This window comes from Rattus norvegicus, chromosome 12, assembly GCF_021556685.1.
Source record: "Rattus norvegicus strain SHRSP/BbbUtx chromosome 12, alternate assembly SHRSP_T2T, whole genome shotgun sequence".
Classification (NCBI taxonomy): domain Eukaryota; kingdom Metazoa; phylum Chordata; class Mammalia; order Rodentia; family Muridae; genus Rattus; species Rattus norvegicus.
Window position 1 is genome coordinate 45,857,553 of NC_141545.1, and position 16,339 is coordinate 45,873,891.

A 16,339-nucleotide genomic window follows, 5' to 3' on the forward strand; every position below is an offset into this window, starting at 1 on the left:
ATGTGGGAGTCTTTTAAAGCACTATAAATGCATGGATTTGGGAATATTATGGAAATCAACATGATGGTGAGGAGTAGTGGGCAAGAAGCTTTTACATTCATACCTGTACACTGTAAAGATGAATCGTAGTGTGGGATAGCAGAAAGAGACATACTGGTTGTGATGCAGACTGAACTAAGTCTATGCTAGCAGGATGATGTGGTGCCAATACTGCCCCTTCTCTCTCTGTCAATGGGAGAATGTCTCTGTGGGACACCAAGCATCAGGACACAGTGCTAGGATTTCTCTGCTGCGTATCTGCCATGCTGCATGCCCCATAAGTCACAGCAATGCAATAAAGGGAGAAAAGATGCTGACAGAGACTTTGACCGTGGATGGGGTGACAGCTGGATGGTATATAAATGAGGCACCATCAGCGGTGAGTACGGTGGTGGATGAGCTCTCCCAGGGAAGCTGGCATATCACTGAGCTATACTATGGCTAATAATTTCCATTCCCTGAGAAGCAGGTCTCTCACCTCAGGAAATATCTCAGTAACCCCAGGAAAGAATGTTTCCTCCCTCAACCCCTGCTCCTGGAGGAGCTTTTCTTTAAGGAACATAAAGCACTTCGGCATTCTTTTGATGGATCAAGGACTGTGTTAACTCAAATCTTCATGGGCAACTTTATTTTATTTAAACTTGTGTTTTATTTTTAATTAAGAGTGTGTGGGGTTATATGCACACAACTGTGGGTGCCTGTGGAGGCCAGAAGAGGGCATCAGAGATTCTGGGGTTACAGTTGTGAGCTGCCAGGGTGCTGGGAACCAAACTTTAGACTTCTGAGAGAGCAAAAGCGTTCATAGCCATGTAGCCCTAGATGGCCTGAAACTTGCAGAATCGTCTCCTTAGTCCCTAAATGTTCTGCCCAAGCATGAGCTTGACAAGGACAACGGCAACAGGCCACATTAAAGTTGGGAAAGCCCAGAAGTTCTCAACCCTGTGAAAAGAACCACAGCTACTAAGGATGCTGAGGGCAGGAGAAACAGTCCTCCCTGGGGAAGAACACGCCAACTGGTCATCCAATACCAAATGGTCAGTCCTGAAAATGTACCTACAAGTGACAGTACACAGATCGAGTATATTTAAGAAAATGCATGTACATACATGTGCATGTCACATATACAAGCCTGCAATAACAACTAAAAGAGAAAAGGGACCATGAATTTGAAAAAGAGCAAAGTGGGAGGAATGGGGGTGAAAGGAAAAACGATGTGATTATACCAGCTCAAAAATTAAAATAAAGTTAAAAAATAAATATTTAATGTCTACATGACGAGAGAGAGAAGGCTCCCGGCTGTGATGGGTAACCGCTTCTCAAAGCACTCGGTGGTCCCCCTTATCTGGGATTTCTCTTACCACGTTCCAACTCCTCACATTCAACTAGGGTCTGAAAATCAAATGGAAAATTCTAGAAATGAACAGCTTGTTCTAACGGTTCACTGTCCTGAGTAGATACGAGAAAAAAAAATCTGGATTTTATTTTCTCTGGTGCTGGGGATGGGACCCGGTATGTCGAATGTGGTGAGTGTACCCCTTCAATCAATGGCTTCAGTGTGGGAGCATGAAGGTCATCTTGACAGGGTCTTGGGATGAAGGCGGGGCTGGTCTGGTTTTGAGTTGCTGGGACAGAATCCAGGGCCTCTTGCACACCCTAAGCAAGCACTCCCCGCTGAGCCTCATGCCTAATGCTTGGTTCGTCATTTTACTCTGATGCTTTGATTGGTTGATGACTTGCTGGCCCTGATGGACCATGCCCTGACTGGGCTAGCTGACTCCCATACACAGGAAGGGGTTGACCAGATGACTCAGATATCTCTTTGATCAGCTGTTGACACTCAAGGTCCATGTCCCAGTCCCCCATCCAGAGCCCAGGAAATGACTTCGGCTCACGGATGGTCTTCGGTCTCTTTCTTGTGTACATGTGTGCTCATGTGGGCATGCATGTATGTGTGCCCATGCTTATGTATTTATATGCACATGCCTGTGGATATCAAAGGTCTCCCTCGGGTGTCAGTCCTTGTTATGTCCACCTTGTTTACTTGTGACAGGGTCTCTCTATGTGGCCCTGGCTGGTCTCGAACTTACTATGTAGACCAGACTGACTTTGAACTCTTAGAGATCTGCCCACTTCTACCTCCTGAGTATGGAGGTAAAGGTAGGTACTGCCATATGCTGTTTCTACCTTGTATTTTAGGCAGAGTTTCTCATTGGCCTGGAATCCATCAGCTCATGTAGACTGGCTGATAGATAGCTCCAGGGATCTACGTGTCTAGGCCTTCCTGGTGCTGGGATTGCAGGCATGCACCACCTTTCCCTGCTTTTTAGGTAGGAAGCAGGAATTGAACTCAGGTCCTCACATCTGCATGGCATATACATAGGACTTAGGCATCTCCCCAGTTCCTGCATAGGTTTAATTAAAACGAATCTGCAGCAGACAGAAGTGGGGCCTTGAGTGTGACTTGCTTCCTGGTCTGTGGACTGCTTGGTTCAAAGCCCCAGCCATAGAAGGAGGATGATCCTGGCCTGAGTCACAGATCTGCCACCAGTTGGCCACACAGTAGGTCACAGCCATCTGACCTTTCTCTTTGTGCCAGTCAATCCAGGACAGCGTGGTCCCAACTTAGGAAGGTGTTTGTGAAGACAGTGTGCTACCATGCACGTGAAAAGCTGAACGAAGGACTCGTATACTTCTGCCAGGTTCTCTGTGCTCTAACTCTTTCCTGAACATGATGTTCCCTGGCAACAGGATGCTCCTAATTGACTGGAGTCCGAGAGAGAGCAAGGGGTCCTTTGCAATCCAACAGTGTCACCAATAAATGGTTCATTAAAACTTCCTTCCTAACCCAACTTTTTTTTAAGAGGAAAATTCACTTTAAAGAGTAGAAAAGGAAAAAAAAAGTTATAGCCGAAAACTCCGGTGGGAAACCAATTACTTACTCTGGTATGTTTCATTAATTACATTTTTTTCTTCCGCTAAATTCACAGTAAAAATATACCAACTTAATTACAGCAATTTGGTTCCAGATAATGATATCTAACTAGATAAAGATCTGGGCATTAACTAGTTACAGCAAGCGATGGCTTCTCAAGGGGCTCGAAGGAGATCTAAGGACTGAGGATCTTCTTAAAATGTGCAATCTGGGGGTGCTGACAGTGAGGGCTCACTGGGGCGCTTTTCTACAGGAGACTGACTGCCTCTCTAATGCGCTTTAGGGATGACAGGTCTAATTGCACAAATCTACAAGCCTGCAGCTTCCCCCATCGCTGTTCCCAGCACTGCCTCCCAACTCTCCGAATCCATCCCATGAATAAGGGCTATTTTGGGGATGGGCACAGCATGGTTATTTAAGGCACATGGACAGCTATTTCCTGGTTGCTTCTTCTCATCTGTTGGTGGTGGTGGTGGTGGGGTGTGTGTGTGTGTGTGTGTGTGTGTGTTTGTGTGTGTGTATGTCTATGTGTGTATTATGTGCTTATGTGTCTTATATAAGTATGATTATAAATATACATGTGCAAGTTTGTACAAATGTATAGAGGTCACATTGGATATCTTGCCTCAATTTCTCTCCACCTTATTGTTTGAGGCGGGATCTCTCGTTAAGTTTAGATGTACTGAATTAGCTAGGATGGTTAGCCATTAAGTTCTAGGGACCCATCTTTGTCTGCCACCCCTGCACCCAGCCACCCAGTTGTTTAATATAGTCACTAAGGTTAGAAACGAAGGTCCTCATGATTGTGTGACAAGCAGTGACTGAACCATCTCTCTAGAGAGGTCAAAGCCACTCGGAAGTATAGCGTTGCCTAGCATGTGCAAGGCCCTGGCTCTTACCTCCAGCATCTTGAAAAGAGAAGACAAATAAATTCCAAAACTCCTTCCTAACTTAAAATGGCAGAGGGGATATTTCCTGTCCTTGAAGGCTGTCTGCACTTAGTGGCTTGCCTACAAGGAGCCACTGGAAGGAGACAGCACCTTCTGATTAACTAGAGTTGCTCTCCTAATCAGGAAACTTGAGAATGCTTCCAAACTCAGAGAAAGTTGGAAGGTGACAGACATGTGAATTTCCCTGGTCACCATCATTATGCAAAGTACAAACACGTCAGAGTATCCTGTTGCATGTTAGAAACATCATTCAAAAAGGGAAACAAATCTGATGGGCGTGATGCTGTGTAATTCCTTAGGCTTAAGCTCGTAATTGCAACAAGACCCTTTGTTGGCATGTTGGGCGCATGCTTGGGCAGCCTCCACTTGGCAGAGTGGAGCGCTTACTACAGTTGAGTGTGCCTGAGCAGCCATCTTGGAATTGGCTCTCTGGCAAATTGATGTACAAACATTGCAACAATGTAACAATGAAGCGATACACAATGAACAGATAGATGGGTGGATGGATGGATGAATGAATGAATAGGTTAACTTGTCATAGCCAGCAATTGGTTAGGATCCAGACAGACAAATGTGTTACAGTCATTCTTTCTACTCTCAAGCTTACTTGGAAATCCTATCACCTTGCCTTTGCTAGCATGTGCTGGACTCTTCCAAAGGTGTCACTATGCAGTAATCCCATACTGTGGAGGTCAAAGGACTGGGCATGGCCCACTTACCCAAGTGCAAAGACATCCGAGTGCTTGGAGAACGGGAGCTTGTCCTCTTCTGTGTCAGGGGACAGCTGGCGGATGATCTCTGGGGCTAGGTGGCACAGCCAACCGTTCTGGATCCGCAACTTGTCATCCCGCCTGGAGAGGCAAAGCCAAGATGAGACTTGTTTTGTAGCACTGATCCCAAGTCCTGGAAACACCTCAACCGATTTCCTACTTTCTCCTAGGGCATTTTCTGACTCTCCAGTATGTCTGAGACCCAGGGTGAGGCACAGAGAGAAGATACAGGGAGGCAGGTCCAAGCCACGTCCAGGTCCACACCTCTGTTCTCATGCCCATCTTTGCTCAATACCGTCCATTCTTGTTTCCACTTGTTGCACTCTGCAGTCTAATGTTACCTCTGGAACAGTGGCTCTCAACCTTCCTAACACTGTGGCTCTTTAATACCGTTCCTCTTGTTGTTGTGACCGACCATAAAATTATTTTTGTTGCTATTTTGTAACTATAATTTTGCTACTGTTACAAATTGCAATGTAAACATCTGTGTTTTCCGATAGTCTTAGGTGATCCCTGTGAATCGCTCAACCCCCACAGCAGGACACACCCCACAAGCCGAGAGCTGTTCTAGGGGAGCTATGCAAAAATCTCACAGATTAAAACTTCAAGTCCCCCAAATAGTGCATTCTCATAGATTCCTGGCACCAGACCTGCAATTGTGAACAAAACCAACAGGGTAAGAGCCCCTGCAAGTAGTCAGGAAAAGACCAATTTTCAATGAGTGAATTAAACAGAAAAAGGCCACATAGTGGTGAACAGAACATGAAGAATCACAACGGAACGTATATACAAATGTGGGACAAATCTGAGCTAAGTACTATGCAGCAGAGGATCCAGCCCCATGAACAAAAATATGGTATCTTAACCAGAAGGGAAAACGAAGGCAAAGACCCAGGGAAGTGCCCAGAGGAGAGTTCTGGAAACCAACAGATGCCAGTGCACAGGAAGGCAACATGTGGTCCACGTAGGAATGATTTTAGGTGGCACTGTCTCCCCCCACCTGCCCCTCACCCCATTATAAACAACAGTGTAGTGAACGTCTGTAGGTAAATGCGGTGACTGTCCCTGTGTGTCCATCCCTATCTCTGGGATAAGTACCCAGAGGAGGAGGCAGGCCAGGTTGTTCCAATGCTTTGTAAGTCTTCAGTAGACCCGAGCCTTCCACTGGGGATACATGACTAAGTGGCCCTTGCATAAAGTCTTCAATGATCAAAGATTACTAGAGAAGGGGCTGCATACTCTCTCTCTCTCTCTCTCTCTCTCTCTCTCTCTCTCTCTCTCTCTCTCTCTCTCTCTGTTCCTGCTGTGGTCAGAGAACAACTTGCAGGAATCAGTTCTCTCTTCCTAGCATGATGGTCTCAGGGTTTGAACTCAGGTCACCTGACTTGGCGGCAAGCACCTCTACCCACAGAGCGTCTCACAACCCCTGATTCCACTTTAATTAAACTTGAATCTGCACAGCTACACCTGTCTGGCTGGCAGCCCAGATCTAGATAACGATTTACTAAGACCATTTTTTTAAAAAAAATAAAACAACTTAAATGTATTTTAATAAGTGACTTTTAACACGGCCATAAATAGAAACTAGTATTTTTCCAATACACATTAAAATGAAGATAGAACATACTTGTTCGTTCTTTCTTTAAAAATCCATTTGCAGCCTACACTCTCAGAGACCTTGGGCATAGAGAAGAAAACTCTTAATGAGGTGGCAGGAGTTTGGGGGTTCAGGGTTCCAGACTTGCTGACGCATTTGCTAGTTGGCTGAGGGGGGCTAGGAACATTCTCGACATGCAGCTCTCCGAGTTACGCTTTCTTCTCAGAGGGTACACGGTAGATCCATCTGGATAGACATAGCTATCGAGAGATTCCCTAGTCAGCTGCTGAAGGAAGGAGACTGAGCTGGGGGGTATCACTGAGTTTCAGTCAGGTACTGTGTGTGACCCGAGGCTCTGCTCAGGGTACCCCTCTATCCAGCACAGGGGCCAGTCATCCACTCCCTGTATTCCTATACAAGGAGCCAGATGCAGTCAGATGGCCACCAAGAAATCTATTCTAACTCAGGGCTTCTCATCCTGAGTGTCCTACATGACCGCAGATGCTAATCTGTCAGGTGGGACCCTTCTGTGCATTGTACCATGTTTCATGAGACCCCTGGTCTACACACACACACACAGACACACACACACACACCCCACACTAACTATAGCAATGAGAAATGTCTCCAGGTCCTTGAGCAGAAAAAAACAGCCCCCACTGAAAGTTACCCATTTCATACACATTAGAGAAGAGAATGATCCAGATTCCAGTGTCAAGAATTTCTGTATTGTAAATGAAGAACATGATACTATGTGTCTCCTGCCAATACAGAGGGCCCAGACCCTATAGCAAACCCTGGGCTTGGCAGAGTTGAATGAGATCTTTCTTCTAGAATCAAGAACACCTACTGGCATATAAGGACTTAGGTACAAATTTTGGGCTTATTAGCTATGAGGCCTCAGGCAGACTCTGGTCTCCATTTTCCCATGGGCCAAGTGGGCACATTCGTTTACACTTCAGATAACTACAACAATATGAGAGTGTCTAGTTTAGGGCTCTGTCAGCTGCCAGGGCTGTGTGACTACTGGGTAGAAATGATTACATACCACATCCCACACACAAATACATCTGTTTATCTGGAGGACTCGGGAATGGGGTTGCGATTGCAGTCCAAAGAAAGAATGTCTACGTCAGAAGAGGGAACTTAAGAACGAGTTAGACAACCTTCCCCGAGCATGGCCAGGACTACAGAGACTGGTGGCCTGTGTACCCCTGGGACAGGAGATGGTGTGGCAGGCATACAAATAGGGCTGGCATAGGCACATGCCTGGAAGAGGGTTAGGAACCAGGCTAAGTACAAACACCCCAGGGTGTCCCTGTTCCCACGGCAACTGGCCCATCAATGACGAGCCCAAATCATATTCATTATGGTTATTATTATGATTAATAACAGGCTGTGTATGGCTGGCACGGCAGGGCTGGCATCTGAAATGACACTTTCTCTAGAGGGTGGCAGAGCAGCTGTTTGCAGGGATCTGCGTGGTTACCTCAGTGCTTCCAGTCCAGGTAGGTCTCGCTCTGATGAGACCTACTGTGTGCCATGTTACCTGTCGGAAAAGGGGTTGCTTGTAAGCTCACCCGCAAGGGATTCTCTCTTGACTGTATAGGTAAGAAGACAGGGCTCGACCTGGCTAAACCACCTGCCGAGGGCTGCCAAAGTGATAAGTGCATCATGCTACATCTGTGTGGTCACTTCTGAGACTAGACCCTTCCCTGCAGCTCTCTGGAGTGTTCTAGGGACAGCAACCCCGAGGTTGAGACACAGTCAGCCCCTCACATCCTGGATCGTAGGTCTGAAGTACAGTTGTTACTCTATATGAAGTCCTGTTACCAATACACTACCTATTGCACAGGCTCACGGCATCGGGCGCACACTCAGTGAACGTTAAGTCCCTGTCATCTATCCTGTGGACTCCCCTGGTCCCCCAGGTTCTCACGCTAAAGTCTGGACTCTCAATGTGACCGTCACTAAAGGCAGGGCTTGTAGGCTCAAGCTTTTTATATGACACAAAAGCAGAAAGAGGGGCTACTGGGGAAAAGAGAAGGGGCCAGAAAGAATGGAGACGCACAGAGAGGGCCGTAGGAGGCTGAATACGAGCGGAGTACACGATACAAAGATGTGTGCACATCACAGTGAAACCCGTCACTGGGTACAAGGAATGTGTCAGTAACTTACTCTTCGTGCTACATCTTTAGTTTTAAGCCTTTGAAGTTTATTTCTTAATTTATCTGTGGGAGGCGGGAGGTGGAGCGTGCGTGCGTGCATGTGTGCGCGTGTGTGTGCGTGTGCGCGTGTATGAGTGTGCGTGTAGAGGACATTGTAGGAGTTGGTTCTCTCCTTCCGCCATGTGGATCCTCAGGACTGAACTCAGGTCATTAGGATTGACCTTTACCTGCCTAGCATCGTCTTACTAGTGTGTGCATGTACACGCACATACTACTGTATGCCGTGTATATGTATAGGATGCATATGTCTATGATGTATATATGTATGTGTATGAATATGTGTATGTGTATATGCATGTATAATACATATATTATATAATTATATATGTGTAATGTATAATTATACAATTCATATATATACACATAGACATATGTGTATGTATTATATATATGTATATATACATTTTATATGATTTAGCTTGAGCATAGGAGACCTCAAAGTTTGCCCCCATGGTAACAGACTTCTTCCAACAAGGCCACATCGACTCTAACAAGGCCACACCTACTGATGGTGCTACTCCCTGTGGGCCAAGCACTCAAATACATGAGTCTACGGGGGCCACACCTATTCAAACCAACACACGGGGACTGTGGCAATGCTGTGACATGTCTGACCATGCTGTTTGTTGGAGGAATGTGGAGGACTTTGGACTTTGGACTAGGGAGGGAATTGGGCACTTTAAGCAGGGCTAATGAGCTCTCCTAGTGGGAGCAAGAAAGACGGTGCTGGAGGCAATTTGAACTGTGGGGGCCCAGCTCAAGAAGTTCCAGAGGGGAAGAATATTAGTAAGTGGCCTAGAGGTTGTTATCGTGGTATTTTGGCAAAGAATGAGGCTGCTTTTAGTTCCTGTTCTAAACATCTGCCCGAGGCTAAATTGAAGAGTTTTAGATTAATGGCCTTGGGAGATCTAGCAGATCTATAAGGAAAAGGAGCGAGCTGGACAAAGAGAAACACAAGTGGATAGTTAGAGGAGAAAGGAATAGCAGGAAGTGTACTGGAGCTGAGTCCCACACTCGAGGAGATAAAACGTTTAAAGAAAGACCTGCTTCAAAATGAAATAAAGGGAGTGGTGACCTCAGGGAGAGACCCTACTTCTGGTACCAACTTCTGTCTTGGTCAAGGCTGCCATTGCCATGATAAACACCATGACCAAAAACTTGACAAGGAAAAGGTTTATTGGGCTTACACTTCCACATCAGAGTTCATCATCAAAGGAAGTCAGGACAGGAAATCGAACAGAGCAAGAACCTGGAGGCAGGAGCTGATGCAGAGGCCATGGAGGGGTGCGGCTTACTGGCTTGCTCCCCATGACTTGCTCAGCCTGCTTTCTTGTGGAACCCAGAACTACCAGTCTAGGGATGGCCCCACCCACAATGGGCTGGGCTATCCCCCATCAATCACTAAGAAAATGCCCTATAGTCTTGCCTACAGCCTAGTCTTATGGAGATATTTCCCCAGTTGAGGCTCCCTCCTCTCTGCTGACTCGAGATTATGTCAGGTTGACACAAAACTAGCCAACCCAGAAACAAAGGCTAAACATGAGAGTTTTGCCTCTTTCTTTGCTCCCTGCTTCTCTTCTCCAAGCTCTCCTCCATCTATCTGAGAGAGAATACACGGATATAGTGAGAAGGTAGCCATCTATAAACCTGAAACAAAACTCTGCAGAAACAGTCAGCCAGGCCTCAATCATGAAGCCTGAGAAAAGGGAGAAAAGTACTACCTGTGTACTTTGTCAGCACCCACCTCGCTACCTTGCTAGAGTAACCCCAGTTGATAAGTACCCCATGAAGGTCTCAGTGGCCACATGCTGCTTGGCTGAACAGAGACATAGACTTGTGAACTTGGGTTTCATAGTCACCTTGTTGCCTACTGGTTTGACTGCTTTCTCACCTCAGCTCCCATCAGCCACCCCCAAGCTGCTGGGCAGGGCTCCAAATGTTCAATGGTGTCTCCTAGGTCACCTGCTTGCTCCTGTTTGGCACTGTTCCTGAGACTCCACTATGTCTCCCGACACTAGAAGGGCATGGTGACGAGAGCCAGGATGGGACAGAGATGAAGGGGTGGTCATTGTCTGGACAAGGCAAGAAAACGTCTTTTCTTTAAAATGGCTGGGTTTCTTTGGTGGCATACTGGGTCTCTAGGAGTAGTAGAAGGGAAAAGTGCCCAAGTCTCCCTCTTCTCCTTTCCCGCCTCTGCAGTGTGGTCTCAGCAACAGAGCAGAAGGAAGAATATAGTCAGAGACTCTTGCCCCACCTGCTGCAGTGAGGCGGGCAGGCAGACGCAGACATGTGTTACATTGTAATTGTGAAGTGGTCCGCAAAGGCTCACTGTTAGAGGCTTGGTCCCTAACTAGCGATACTCTTTTGGGAGGTTCAGCTGGGTAGAACCTCACTGAAGGAAGTGAGTCGCGGGTGCTGTGAATCTTCCAGGGATTACTTCCTGTCTCTCATTTCCCACTTCCTGTCAGCCATGAGGGGAAGAGGTTCCTCTTCCACCTGGGCCCTGCCTCCATGATGCTTGCCCCAGAGCATGGGACCAAGCAGCCACACTGAAATCCAAGAATCTGGAAGCCTTGATAAAGCCTTCTTCCCTTAAGCTGTTTGTACCAGGTGTTCTGTTCACCTCAAGGAACAGCTCACCAGGAAGGCCGGATCTAATGTTTTGACCAATTCCAAATCTAGTTAAAGAAAACACTTATCCAGCCTCCATTCATTCCATGTAAATACTTGGGTTCACAGTGACGTCACCAACAGCGTCCCTAACCTTGCTCTGACTCCAGGACCCTGGGACACAAAAGTCAGTGTGATTCTCTTGGCAAGCCAGGGACCTTGGTATTGCTGTGGGGGTAGAGGGAGGAAGAAGCCATACATGGTCCTTCATGGACTCCCTCCCTCCTCTGTTTATTGCTCTGTTTGCTTCCCTCTACGCATCTTAAGACCATAGCTAGTTCTAGAACCTGTAACATCCCTTTTAGATGGGATGGGTGTGTGACACCTGAAAACAGAAACCAAGGCTGCTGGCTGAGTGTTAGCACACGGGTCAGAAACAGCTTACACCATGTTCTGTTAGATTTCAAGCACTCCAGACTCAAATTCAAAGGTAGCTCACAGCAGGGAAAAAGTCAGGAAGACAGGAAGATTCCCCTCAGAGAAATGTGGCTCTCTAGAATGGCAGAAAGTTAACCACCATGAGAAAAATCACAGCGCTGTCTCCCTGCGGAGAGAGGCCGTTCATTCCATGATGCAGGGTTTAAGATGTGTGCGCGCACCGGCTGCGTGTCTGTCTGTGTGTGTGTGTGTGTGTGTGTGTGTGTGTGTGTGTGTGTGTGTGTGTGTGTGTGTGTACACAGCACACACTCCAAGTTAAAATCCTCGAGGGCAGACCTTTTGAGTTATAGGCTGTTTATTTGGGCTCAAGCTGTTTCTCACATGGTTGACTCAATGTGGCTGGCTCTGGGGTGAGTGGCCTCTGAGAGTTAATTACTCAAAGATGGCTAATCATTCCCTGGGTGATCCTAGGGAGGTCTATGCAAATGTGTGCTAATTACAACACAGCAGGACAGCTATTTGCCCTGTATCTGATGCTACTCAGTGTCTTGTGCTGGATGCTTGTCCGGAGTCCTGTTTCCGTCGTTACAAGGATATCATGGTGGAGACATTTTCAAATACACAAGGAAAACTCTAATTCAGAGACTGCTCGCCACAGACTTGGCCACAGCCACAAGTTAAGAACTGCTGCTGGAACCCCACTTGGCAAGAGTGGGCTGACCTAAAACCATCGCTCTTAGCTGTCTTTGGTTGCTGGACTAAAATTAATTCCTAAGACAGCTTGGAGCTTGGAGCTTAGAGCTTGGGTGACCCCCAACCTAGAAAAGCCTCCCCACCCCCAGAACAAGAGCTTGTGAGATTTAGGGATCTTGTGGCACACTCTGAAAGGTCCCACTTTCAGGACAAGTGAGCAAGGCTCACGGAATCAGGAGGATGATTTTGGTGACCCTCACTGGCACGGCAGCCTAGCCACAACTTTCAACAACCGTAAGCTCAACCTACAATCCAAGTCACTTAAGACATTTGGGGTACACCCCCGCCCTGTGATGCTCATTTATTAAGAACCCCTCTACCACCTCTTACCTGCCAGCCTGCAGCACCCCAGAAATGCTGAAGAGCCCGAAGTCTGTGATGACCACTTTACCGTTGTCGTAGAAGACATTCTTCGATTTGAGGTCCTTGTGAAGGATGCCCTTGGCATGGAGATAGCCCATGCCCTGTAAGAGATGCGGAGACAGGGACTCATTAGAGACAACCCCAGCACTTCCTTGCCACTCTCGCTTGCAACCTTAAGGGTGGCAGAGTGTAGGGTCTACCCACGGAGCTTGGGGAGAGGGGTGGCAAAGTGCACGTGAGTCACAGCCCACCATCACCCTCAGAGACCCACAGAGCTGTCTCTAGAGCCAATCTGCTTCCTGTGCATAAAGGAGGGAAGTGTCTCTGAAGGAAAGAGGAGGGACACCAGAAAGGATGAGGACACCAGAGAAGGGAATCCCATCAGTCATTTCCCCTCAATTCCTATTTTAAAGGGGGCCTCGCTCTTCCTGTTACTCAGAACACAGCCCCCAAAGAACAACCTGAGACACTCAGGGGACTTTTCGTGACCCCACATCAGGAACACAGAGGGAGAGTTATTGGCGGTTTAGGTCAAGAGTAAACAATTAGAGATTATTCTGACTTATCTTTGTCTGGGTGAGCAGTTCCCACACATGTATTCTTACAGCCCACTCCTAAAACTTCCAACAGGAACTGAGGTCGAGTTCAATCCACCAAGAAGGCAGCTACTCTGGATGGCTAATCTGATTTCATCCAAAGCAAGCCCCTACCCCCGACCCCTGGCAACTTGATGTTTCTCCAGCTATGGAGAGACAAGATGACTGGGTGTCATGGGAATTCCAGGACAACAGTATAACTGTTGCTAATGGTAGCAGTCTGAATCTGAAAGGTCCCTCTCAGGTGCATGTTTTAAATGCTTGGTATCTGACCAGTGGCACTGCTTTAAAAGGTTCTTAGGAGGTGGAGCCTACTGGAGGAAGCAGGGTCACTTGGGGCAGGTCTCTGGGGGAATGCTATCCCTGATCATTTCCTGTCTCACTTTCTGCCTTGTGGACTACGGTGACATGAATCATCTCTGTCCCAAAATGACAGGAGTGTCATTATGAACCAGATGCTGTCCTCGCATCTTTCTCATGACACCGATCTAAACCATGAACCAAAATGAGCCTTTCCTCTTGTAACCCTTCATTCAAAGCGACCCTGAAGGAATGGATCCACCATCCAAGAGAACTGAGAGGCTCGCCTATACCCCTGGCTTTTCCCTTTACCCCAGTCTCTTGGTTATGAGATGCCAGCCAGAAAACACATTTGGGACAGTATCCCTAAGGACCATATTTTCACAGATTCTTTGTACATACCACCTGGTGTTTCTCAGACTAAATCTAATGTCTCTGAGGTCCAGATTGACCCAGACCCTGAGTCTTAGGATCCTTGAAGGGACAGGCAGAGGGGGCTGAATCTTTCTAAGTCCAGATGGGGGTCCCCGCAACTCACTATACCTTAACAATCTCTTGTGCAATCTGCCTGGTTTTGTTGACATCCAAGACAATCTTGGCGTCCCTCACCACGGAGTAGAGTGTCCGTCCCTTACAGAGGCTGCAAGGCAAAAGAACAAGATCATTTGTGGAAACGACTGTTAGTGGTGAGAAAGACGGTCCACAACAGTCACCGGAAGTCACGAAGAGCTGAGCCAATGTGTCCCCATGATGCCCATGTGACATTAAGAGGCCTTGCACTGAACCCCACAGCCAGTTCTGGGGTGACAACTTGCAAAGATGTCTTTGTAGATTCTTTAAGAATGTCAGGTGTAGAAGCCTGCAGGATCCAGCCAGGTCCAGAAGTGCCCTGTCATGGTTTGAATAAGAATGACCCTTCATGTATTTGAACATTTAGTCACCAGGAAGCAGAACTCTTTAAAAGGATTAGAAGGCTTAGGACATATGGCCTTGTTGGAGGAAGTGTGCCACTGGAAGTCTGCTTTAAGGCTACCACATGCTTCCCTCCATGATGATAATGGACTAAACCTCTGAAACTGTAAGCCAACCCCAATTAAATGCATTCTCTTGTAATAGTTCCTTTGGTCAGTGTCTCTTTACAACAGTAGAACAGCGACTTTCCCTCCCAACCCTGTGTGTGTGTGTGTGTGTGTGTGTGTGTATGTGTGTGTGTGTGTGTGTATGTGTGTGTGTGTGTGTATGTGTGTGTGTGTGTGTGTGTGCATGCAGTGAATGCCTGTTATTGTGTGTGCAGGTGGGGCACATGTGTGTATACAGGTGCACATGCACTTGTATGCACATGCATATGGAAGCCAGACAACAACTTTTGCCGTCATTTCTCAGATGCTAACCACTTTGGTTTTTCTTTTTTCTTTTCTTTTCTTTTCTTTTCTTTTTCTTTTTCTTTTTCTTTCTTTTTTTTTTTTTTTTTTTTTTTTTTGAGGTAGGATCTAGGTAAGTTTAGGCTCACCGTGAAGGCTTGCATGGCTGGTTGGTGAGTCCTAGGGATCCATCCATTTCTGCCTCCCTACCCCTGAGATTATGTGTATTTCTTTATATGGGTTCCAAGAGATCAGAATCAGCCCTTCGGGCTTCTAAGCCCAGCACTGAACCAAACAGGTCACATCTCCAGCCCCCCTCGCCCTTTTAGAGACAGATTATCACTATACAGCTCAGGCTAGCCTTGAATTCACAGCGCTTGGATTACAGGCCTGTGTCACCATGCCCGGTTCCCAGCCAGCATCTCGAGGGAAACACTGATAACTTTTGGTCCCTCACGCCATTCAGGGACCATGCACGCCATGCACGTCTGCTATGTGACCCTGCTGAGAGACAGGAGCAGTAGAGCTGTGGCTGCTGTATATCATCAGCAAACGGTACATTCAGTCTTTTTGTGTGTGTGGGGGGCGTGTCTCTAGGAACAATGGCACTCAATCAGGCACCTGTCTAGACGGAGGGCATGCATCCCACCTGCAGGCTCCTTGAGTTTGTTTCAGGGACTGGTAGTTTAGGATGAATGGCGGGCTGAGAGAGGGCATTGTGTGCAGCGGCAGCCCACTTTTCACTCTGCAGCCCGCCTGCCTGCTCCTTCTCATCCTTCCTGGTGAGCCTGACTGCTGACAGACACGGAACAGGTGCCATGAGGAGCCACCAAAGGAACGAGGGAATGATTAAACGGACGAGTGAATGATGTCTCCGGTCGAGCCTCCAGAAGCCAGCATCGGATGCGAGAAGCATGGAAGTCATCGTGATAATTAACCTTCCCTCTCTATAAAATGAATAGCTTGAATACATTTCTTTTCATTCACTGTCTTATTGCTCTGGGCACGACACTTCCTCTTCTGGTGTCAGTTCAGCCTTTGCTGCACACCAGACCTGGCTGGCACTGTTTGCATCCCTTGGGTAGAAGGGAGAGTGTTGGAATCAGGATGCCGGTTCAAATCCCAGTCGTGCGCCTTGCTTCCTGGAAAGCCTTGGGATGGGTTACTCAGTGCCTCTGGGTTGTAGCTTCCTCATCTGTCAGAGCAAACCTGCTTTCTGGATTAATAGAAGGGACTGTGTGATATACAGTCCTACCTGGTGTCTACCATCTGAAGGGAAGTCCAGCCTACTGGTTAGGGGACAAAAGTCAGACTCTAAGGGATTAGGCTTCTGATCTGACCCACGAGTAATCATGGGTACTCTTGACAAATAAGTTGGCTTTTACATCATAAAGTGGGGACA

At 47.2% G+C, this 16,339-nt stretch overlaps 1 protein-coding gene across 1 annotated transcript in view; it reads right to left on the minus strand.

Annotated features, from left to right (window-relative positions):
* The window catches only part of Ksr2 (kinase suppressor of ras 2), a 379,931-nt gene that overhangs the window by 8,374 nt on the left and 355,218 nt on the right, over window positions 1-16,339 (minus strand). Inside the window, exons 15-17 of the mRNA NM_001447263.1 lie at window positions 14,120-14,216; window positions 12,648-12,781; window positions 4,641-4,772 (exon numbers count right to left, since the gene is read on the minus strand). Of these exons, the coding sequence (NP_001434192.1) occupies window positions 4,641-4,772; window positions 12,648-12,781; window positions 14,120-14,216 (363 nt within the window). The remainder of the gene's footprint in view (window positions 1-4,640; window positions 4,773-12,647; window positions 12,782-14,119; window positions 14,217-16,339) is intronic.